Source organism: Podarcis pityusensis, assembly GCF_964106645.2.
Source record: "Podarcis pityusensis genome assembly, chromosome: 4".
NCBI classification, from domain to species: Eukaryota; Metazoa; Chordata; class Lepidosauria; order Squamata; family Lacertidae; genus Podarcis; species Podarcis pityusensis.
The window spans coordinates 68,971,255-68,981,263 of NC_138027.1; the positions used below are offsets into that span (position 1 = coordinate 68,971,255).

The 10,009-nt window shown below is 47.0% G+C and overlaps 1 protein-coding gene across 3 annotated transcripts in view; it reads right to left on the reverse strand.

Moving 5' to 3' along the window:
- The window catches only part of WWC3 (WWC family member 3), a 61,553-nt gene extending 58,095 nt beyond the window's left edge, over window positions 1-3,458 (reverse strand). Inside the window, exon 1 of one of the 3 annotated variants that reach the window (XM_081001294.1) lies at window positions 2,729-3,458. In XM_081001294.1, the coding sequence (XP_080857420.1) occupies window positions 2,729-2,994 (266 nt within the window). In that variant the 5' untranslated portion in view covers window positions 2,995-3,458. The remainder of the gene's footprint in view (window positions 1-2,728) is intronic. The other 2 variants (XM_081001295.1, XM_081001293.1) reach the window with 2 other exon arrangements.
- Between the last annotated feature and the right edge of the window lie 6,551 nt (window positions 3,459-10,009).

The window sequence follows — 10,009 nt, forward strand, 5'->3', positions numbered from 1 at the left end:
TTGCCAAGGATGGCAGGGTACTAGAATACTTCAGGACAACCCACTCTGAGCTTTCCGTTACTTGATATTAGCTACAGGTGAACTCTCCTTAATTTTTTCATTCCTGACATGCAGTGTGTTAGGAACTGGAATTGAAAAAGCAATGGCACTTGGGACCACTGCAGCAGCCCTTACTATTACTTTTATTCAGTTCTGAAATGCAGCACTACTTTAGTCCTTATGTGCTACAGTGAGTATTAAGATGACAGAGAAAGTGGATGGGGGAACTTCCTTCTCTCTGCTCTTCACCAATTTTCCTGTTTAAGAATTGGGAAGGGAGGGAAGGGCTAGTGGAGGCTAGGAGTAAGGCAGCTAGAACACCTGCCCCCAATCCATGTGTGTTTGTATCCTGGAATTTTGCCTGTCCATTGAGATGGCCTTTAAAAAATCCAGAAGTTAGTTTACAAAACCAGGCTGGAGCAAATTTTGACAGCACCCCTAATCAGTATGCATCTCAAAAGAAGGCAGGTGAATTGTCTCTGCAAGTATTTCTCAAATAGATCATAAAAAGCATATTATAGCTAGATTCCTTCTGAAACAAGTCTTTTCCTGACATTTTTTCCCTTCAAATATTTCTTTTCTTTGATCTATCTAGGCAAACATGGTTGTAATTAGTTTAGTAGGATCCATAAAAGCATATGATAAAATAGGAACTCTGCCTGCATATACCACAGGAATCAGTCTTAGCCCTAGCCCACATGCCGTCATGGGAAATCCTGCTGACAGTTAAGGAGTTCTGCCAGAAGATATTGCTTGTTCTATTTTCCTTTTAGCACCAGCATACAATAGTCACAAACAGGAGCAAGATCTTTAAAACAAAATACAAAAAAAAAATAAAAATGCTTGACAGTACATTAATTCATAAATGTTTTGGCAGCATCTATGTGAGCTTCCAAACATGACTATGATTATTTTAATTTTGATTGTACTGTATTGTTTCTTTGATGTTTGCTGCCCTTGAAGTGTAATAAAACAAACAAATAAATATGAATGAAATTTTGAACATGTGTGCACAGGGATCAATGTCAAAAGCTATAAAAATAAACTTTGCATTCTTGGATCCACCACAGTATTCTAGTCATGATGTTTTCAAAGGCATAGTAAGTAACAACATGTTTTCTGTAGCACTTCCCATGTGTAAAGCAACTTAATGCAACATCATCTCAATCATGCAACTGTACAAAGTGTTACTATTTTCTAATTTGTAAACACAGGAAAATAAGTGATTACAATTCATCCCAAGTCTTCAGCTGAAATGCAGTTTGAGCTCCAGTCTTCTAGACTCAGTTTCAATGTTTTATCCATTCAACCATGCTGGCTCTAGACAAAAAAAAGACCTGCAGCTTTTTGACAAGTAAACTCACTACATGAAATCACTGACAACTGTTAAGAGGGTGTGTTTAGCTTCTTTTGTCACTGGTACCAATAGTGCCTAAGTTTAAATACTATTATCAGTTCAATTTCATGCATATTTTATCAGAAGTTAGGTCTACTAATTTCTACAGAATAAACTTTCAAGTTACAATGCATAGGATTTCAGGCTTAGAAATAACATTTTTAAAACTTGTTCAAAGTTTCCTAAAAGTAACATGTTTGTGACCTTTTCGGTTGTTCTTATTAAAGGTACTATGTAACTGTAGACGCTGGAGTTTTTTCTTATGCACCAACACAACCTTTGCTTTTAGTGTTAGATGTTTGGAAAGGTGCTTTTTTTTTCAGCAAAAGAAGCTGACAGCTTTCTATTATAGAGAGGGAGCCAAAGAACCCTTCTGCTTTTTGATGATTAAAGCTTCATTCAAGAAATACACAAAGACACATCAGGATACTGATTGGTCCCAAAGCAATTTTAGTAACAATACTTATTAATGTCGGAATACAAGATGGTATGCCTTAAAAATGCTGCATTTGCCATAACCTCTAAAAGAAACAAAATGTCACAGAACAGAGCCAGAATGAACTGTTGCAATACCGTTGTTTTAGATTTTAGCTCCAGGACACAACACCTAAGCATTATTGGGGGCAGGGGGGCTTTTCTACTCTTATTAAGTAAAACAACCTAATAACACGTTACCCATGCAAAGCTGAGATATTGCTGAGTCCTGCCTGTTTACTAATTTACTGTTCAGAACAGAGGCAATCCTTCCCACGCAGGAAAAAAAAAAGATTTACAGGGGCACCTAGGTCAGAATCCGTTGCTGTTATCAGAGAGAGGTATAGGAATTCAAACCACAATCTGCTAAAACAAGATACTGAAGGAGAAGGAAAGAAAACAGTCCTGGCTTCACGGCACGGAGAAGGAGAAAATGCCCCCCGCCCTGCCCCGTCTCCTGCGAGTGAGAACAATGAGGCGCGCTCAACACTATTCTCGCCAGCCTCCCCTCCCCAAAAAATGACACGGGACAAAATGGAGTTGCGGTGTTATCCCCGGAACCGGGAACGACCATCCCTAAACTTGCAAGGAAGGAAGGCGACTCGGGGAAAGAGCGTGAAAGGGGGATGGCCCTTGCTCCGAATTAAAATCGCAGGCCCCTCCAGATGCTCTTTCCCAGAGCCTAGACCTTCCCTTCCGACGACCATTTCTGCAGGCCCGCCGCCTTCAAGCAAGGGCCGTCCCAGGACACGGCGGGGATGTTGCTAAAGGGAGCCTCGTTTCGGAGGGAGGAAAAGGGGCCTCCTCGCCCTTCCTGACCTGTCCCGGGGGTCGATCCACGACGTCTGCCGGGTGTTGTGGTCGATATAGAAGACTCGCCCGTCGTAGTCCCTCGCTTCCTCCCAGCCGGCGGGTAAAGGCAGCTCCGAGTTCTCCCGGCCACGCGGCGCTGCCGGCTGCCCCATGGGCGCCTGCCCCATCCCTTGCCCCATTGCGGCCGGAGCCTGTTGCTGCGGCGGCGGCGGCGGCTGCTGCGGTGGCTGTTGTTGCTGGCGCCGCCGCCGCCCTCCGCTCAGCCACGGCATGGCCCCGCCGGGCCGGAGCCTGGGCGGTAAGCGCTCCCCTTCCAGCAGCTGCTCTGCGGCCGCGGCGCCCGGGCTGCCCTGCGCCGCCTCCAGCACGGACTAGCGAGCGGCCCGGCCTGGTGGGACACAACTGGGGCGGCTCCCCGGGTTGCAGCAGCAACGCCGCCGCGCCGGGCTCTTCATCCTCTCGCTTTCCCGCCTCCACACCCCTGGTCGGGCCCCGGGACGAGCCCTGCCGCCGCCGCCGCCACCGCCGGCTCCTCTGGTCCGAGGAAGAGCGAGAGCGCCGCCACCGCGAAATTCCCGCCCTTCCTTCCTCCCTCTCGGCCTCCCAGCAGCCCCCGAGAGCGGCCTCCTCCAGCAGCTCAGCCTCGCAGCCCCGTCGGCTCCCTGAGCTCCATCCCGCCGGCGCCTGCCCCCGCCATCTTTCTCCGCTCGGGCAGGGAAAAAAAGGAAACCCAGCAAGCTCCCTCCGCCTCCCGCTCCGCCCCGTCGTCTCTTCTCCGGCGCGGCGGCAGCAGCAGCAGCAGAGCTGCTCCCTCGTGAGGGAGAAAGAGGGAGAACTGGCCTGAGAGGAATGAAAGGACTCCGCTCTGAAATGGGGTCTGAAAGGACGTGAAGAATGAATACAGCTGAAAGAGCTGTGTGGGGTTTGTTTTTAAAAGTTAAAACAAAAATACGCTTCAGGCAAAGTTGGGCATGTTCCCCCCCCCCCCCGACGTTTGGGCTCAAGGGCACATTGCTTGAAATCATGTTGCCAGGGAAGCTGGTCGGATATTAGAACGAGATGCAGGTATCCTTGCAAACGAGGGGTGCTGGTATCCTTGCAAACATGTAAATTGATGCCAAGGATGCCAACTTGAATAAAATGTTGAGGTTGAAGCAATCACATCATTTGAATGAAATAAAAAAATTCCTTCCAGTAGCACCTTAGAGAGCAACTAAGTTTGTTATTGGCATGAGCTTTCATGTGCATGCACACTTCTTCAGATACGAATCTGGAAGGAATTTTTTAATTTTGTTTCGACTATGGCAGACCAACACGGCTACCTACCTGTAACTAGAACCATTTGAATGGCAATGACCATTAACTTAGGGGGGCTCAAATCTTTTATTGGGGAGAACCTCAGCCACTAGGACAGGTCAGCAACCTAAGGCCCATAGGTCACAAGCGGCCTATGGGGGTCATTTAACTGGCCCATGGACCCTCGCTGCCCGCTCGGGGACCCCCGCCACCTGCTCGGTCGGCTCCCATGCACCACGCTAAACCACTGTGGAGCAGAGCGGGAACCGCCTTCCGCGATGCTGGCTGGCTTCCCATTGGCTGCAGGAAGTTCCTGCAGCCAATGGGAAGCTGCGCACGCCTCCTCTGTGCGTTTGCGCATGCATGCATACGCGCACTGCGGTGTCTGTGGAACTGTGAACCGGCCCAAGCCACAAAAACTTTGCTGATCCCTGCTCTAGGAGTTGGCTCCTACGACTGGCGCTGAGGCTCAAGGCACACTTTATGCATAGCCCTGTACACATCTAGTTGGAAACGAGTGCTCTTCCTGTGGACTCGTTCCCTTTTAACAACACAGCATGGGATTGCAGCCCAACATGCACAAGCAGGGAGGCAGAACCTGACACCCTCCAGGAGACTCCCAACACCCACCAGCACCTTCCCAACATGATTCATGGTGGGGGTGGGGTCTGTGGCCTAACAACATCTGGAGAAGAAACACAAGCTCCCCATTGCTCAGCCAAAATGAAGGACAAGAAGAAATGAAGAGCCAAGCTGAGTCTGGCTGAAGGACCAGTCTCTTCCAGCATCCTGTTCTCATAATGGTTGACCACATGCCTATGGGAAGCCTGCAATAGTACTCCATGGGCGTAGCTGGGGGAGGGGCAGCTGCCCCCCTAAGTCAATCAAAATCAATACAATCAATACAAATCTGAGGTTCTGTCACTCCTAACAAAAGCCTACCCCCTCATAACAATCCTGGCCAAGTCCATATAGTACTCTGTCCACTTGCAGTTCGCAGAAACTGGTATTCAGGACCCTATTCCCAACGTTAAGAATGGAAAGCGTAATGCCGGTGGCAGTGGCGTAGCGTGGGGGTGCAGGGGGGGCCGGCCGCACCGGGCACAACATCTGGGGGATAGGGTTAGGGGGCGCAAATCCACGGGTTAGGGGGCACAAATTACTTGCCTTGCCCCGGGTGCTGACAACCCACGCTACGCCACTGGCCGGTGGACAACAAAAGAGATTTAAAGATGCTTTCAAGGCAAATCTTTTAAAAATGCAGTATAAGCACAGATAAATGGGAAACCTTGGCCTGCGAGCGCTCCAATTAGAGAATAGCCTCTAGCAAACGTGTCATGGACTTTGAAGAAGCCCAAACTCAGGGCGAAAGGGGAAAACGAGCTAAGAGGAAGGCACATTTGGCAAACGCTCACCGTGATCGGCTCCCACCCGAAAAACTATGTCCCTACTGTGGAAGGGCGTGTGGATCCAGTCACTTTTGGACCATATTCATATTCATGAGAGACAATCTTACTTGGCAATGAGTGATCACCAAAGAAGCAGAGGCGTAGCAGGGTCAAGTGGTACCCAGTGAAGGAAAGCTTCCTCAGAGTTGCTGAGCTTTTTTAAGGAACGGTCCCCCAAAGTTGTGGCTTGCGGCGTGGGATCTACGGGGGTACGAGCGTCGAGGATGCGGGTCCAAGAACCACCACAGGGGTGCAAGCACCACTGATGAGGGTGAGGGGGCCGCCATGAGGATGCAAGTCCCACCGACGGGTGAGAGAGCCGGTGCGGGGATGCGAGAGCTGCCATGGGGGTGTGAGCACCGCTGATGGGTGTGAGCGCCGCCGCGGGATGCGAGCACTGCCAATGAGGGTGCAAGTGCCACCCTGCTGATACAAATGGTGGGGATTTTGTCACACACACCCTTAGGGATGACGCCTGGGGTGGCCCACCCACCCCATCCCCCTTGTGACACCCCTGCAGAGAAGAAAGAAGATTCAGAGGGATACTGCTTCCAATGGTGGAGGTGGAATGCAGCCATCATGACTAGTAGCCACTGACCACCATGGGGGGGGGTTAAAAGGTTTTGTTACTATGTTGCGTATTTTTATGTTTTTATATTGTAAACCTCCCTGTGATCCTCAGATGAAGGGCATTATAGACATTTAATAAACAATCATTATCCTCCATTAACTTATTCTACACACACACACACGTACAATTGATATAAGCTTTTTCACAACGGTCTATATCGCAGTTATCTCTGACTTTGCAAACTTGCATGCCAATACTAACTATATTTACTTAGAAGTGAGTTCAGTGCAATTTACTCCCAAGTAAGTATACACAGCATTGTAGCCTTGGAAATGGCAAAGAAGCCAGCACCCTTAGTAATTATATTAAGAAGACAGAGGGAGGCTGATTTCATCCAAAGTAGGGTTTGAGGTGGACCTTGTGGGTTTCATTTAAAACAAAAAAACAAAAAACCCTCTACCTTTTCTCTCATAATTAGAGCATTGGTTTCCAGGTTCTTTACCCTGGTCTTTAACCACAGTGTTGTCTGTGAAAAAAAGTATGGCTGAGTCATAGCTGATCTGAGGTTGCAGAAACCACAAAATAGAACCACTCTGTGAAGAGTATTTGTCAGTGAGAAAAAACAGTCACGCTGTTCATCCCCTGCATATCTCATGTAGATTTTCTCCGCCTGCACAAAACATGCAAATCATATTTGATTACTGAAATGTCTAGTCTGCCCCAACTTGAAGATGAGAGCAACAATAAATACATACATATACAGTAGTACCTCCGGTTGTGAACGGGATCTGTTCCGGAGCTCTGGTCGGATCCCGAGGTTTCTGCAACCGGAGGGACCACTTCTGCGCATGCGGCAAAAACCCATAAATATACTTCCGGGTTTGCTGCTTACGTATCCCAAAGTTTACGTAACTGGAGGGATACGTAAGCGGAGATATGACTGTGTATGTGTGTGTGTGTGTACACACACACACACACACACACATACACACACTGGAGAGCTGGTGTGTTGTGGTTAGAGTGTCCGACCAGGATGTGGGAGACCATGGTTCAAACCCCCAGTCAGTCGTAAAGACTACTGGGTGACCTAACCTACCTCAGAGGGTTGTTGTTGGAATAAAATGGAGAAAGGGAGAGCCTTGGTGGAAAGGTGTGGTTAAACACTATAGAAATAAATAAGCCATTTGTACGTATGTACGGCAGGGGGTAAGCAACATTTTTATCCCTGGGGCCACATGTGGTGGTGGGTGGTGACTTGGGGGTAGCATAGTCATGTGTATAAGCACATGCACACACATATGCAAACACACAACCATCCCCATCCACACATTCACAGACACTGACTAGGGAATCATGGAATAATTTTGTTGGCATCCATCTGTTTCAAGAGACAAGGGAAGAGTGCACCTTCGGGCATGAAGTCAAACCATTGGAGAGTTACAGCACTTGCTGTGGCTGTAGGGACTGATGAGAGAGGAGAAGAAGAAGAAGAAGAAGAAGAAGAAGAAGAAGAAGAAGAAGAAGAAGAAGAAGAAGAAGAAGAGGGGGAGGAGGAGTTTGGATTTGGTATCCCGTTTTATCACTACACAAAGGAGTCTCAAAGCGGCTAACATTCTCCTTTCCCTTCCTCCCCCACAACGAACACTCTGTGAGGTGAGTGGGGCTGAGAGACTTCAAAGAAGTGTGATTAGCCCAAGGTCACCCAGCAGCTGCATGTGGAGGAGCGGGGAAGCGAACCCGGTTCCCCAGATTACGAATCTACCGCTCTTAACCACTACACCACACTGGAGGCATCTGGTTGTCCCCTTCTGATCATTGCTATGGATAGATGGTCTGACAGTCTGTCTCCAGGCGCTTCAATCGTCTGCAAGGGATTCCCACACAGCAGGGTTCATGCTGCCAGTCTTCATGTCATATTTGCAGGATGGAAGGATGTGCAGATTGGAAATTCCCTCCAGCCCTGTAGCACAATAGCATCAGACTGCTGAAGTGGGGCCTGGGTGAGGAACAAGCTACCAAACTTGAACAGTACCCTGCAGAGAATGTGCAGCCCTGGTCCTATTTTCACTCCTTCTTCCAATATACTTTTAAGGGCCAAGGCAGACGGGACATTAATTGCATAAATACAGTTAAGGTGCACATTTTTGGGTTGTATACATAGCAGCTTGGGATGGGTTAGACAGTAGAAGGAAAAGTTAATTCTTTCTGTCCTTGCCATGGCCTTCACAAAAATTGCCTCTCTGAGGCGGCTATGCTATATGAGCTTCCAATGAGAACTTCCCTTGAAATGCAAATAAATTTGGAGAGCATAATTTTGCTGGATTCCTCCTAGTTGTTGGGTCTCATCTCTGGAGCCCTAAGGGTATAGAGGATCTGCCTCTCTGCAAGTGGAAAGGAAGATCTGCCCTCAGATGCCTCTCTGTAGCAGTGGGGGAAAGGTCTGTGGCCATTGCTGCCTCACCATCAGAAATATTATTTTGTGGTGCACATTCCTTATTTGTAATTGTAACCTTATTTGTAATTTAGTTTTCATGTTATAAATCTGTTTTGTTTGTTTTTTAAGAGATGGCACATTTAAAAACAACCAAAGTTTAATTTGATGTCTTCACTATAAGGATTGAATGTTTTGGAGTAATTTCTAGACCATAGCCATTTCCTAGTGGAGTCTGTGAAGAAATTGCAGAAGAGATAACCAAGCTAACTAGGAACCTGATCCTCCCTTTTGTGTCACGTCGAGTCTTGAATATATATGATAATGAGTACGGTAAACCTTTCTTTTAAATGCAGGGGCATATGAACATTTTCCGATTTAGTTGACTGATTGAGCCTCATCTAAATACTAGTAGTTTATTTAACTTCCCTTGGCAAAAAATACAGATTAGAATTTCCTAATTAATGAAATTACCTCTTTGGAAAAATGGCTCCACCACTGACCATTTTAAAAATTAAATAAGGAAATGACAACCTGTGAGTTGAGGCTATTGTTGCATGTTCAGAAGGAATGATAGCTTCCTTAATTTAAATTTCATATAAATTCCTATCATGTGAAGAAATGTCAGATACTAATTTATGTGTCATTTTCTGAGGAAAAAAATATTGACTCAGGCATATTAGCAGATGAATGAGACGGTATTTGGTACTGACTCATAGTGATATATCTTGTATTCACGACAAGCATTTGGCCTGATAAGAATCGTTAAGACACAGCCTGATGAAACGGCAATTAGTTAGTGCAATTCCTAACACTATTAGGAGCATGGAACACATTCTGAAGATACCCAGCACGGCCATACAATACCATTTTCTGAACAGCCAGGATGCTCTTATGGGCAGTGGTTTACACTGAGTGTAGGAGAGAGGTAAGCAATTTTCACTCCTTGTGCCAGGAAGCCTTGTGTTCCTTTGGGCTTATAGGTCCAGGAGATGGCTAGTTACCAGCTTTGGTTAATAAGAAAGTTATGGCTGTTCTTGGACCAAGATAGCTTCGCCACTGCGGTTTTAGCACAAGTAACTCCAAGACTGGACTATTGCTCTCTGTGTAAGGCTTTCCTTTGGCTGAGCTCAGAAACAGCAACTAGTGCAGAACGCAGCAGCTAAGTTGTTGACTGGATCATCCCATTGACCCTATAGAACACTTCTGATGAGGCGGTTCCCAATATGCTACTGCACACAGTTCAAGCTTTTAAAGCCTTAAACACCTTGGGACCAGATTATCTAAGCAGCACCTTGCCTCATATATCCTTGCCCATCAACAGCACTCCTCAGATGGATCACTAGCACTGCTGAGAGTACCACATGCCCTAGAGGTGCACTTATTTTGTACTAGAAACCAGACTTTTAGTGTTGTGGCTCAAGCCCCCTGGAATAAGTGGGCAGCTGAAATTATACAGGCACCAAGCACCTTGATGTTTAGGTGACTGTTTAAGACTTTGAATGCTTTGCCTGAAGTGTGACCCCATTAATTTATGGAAT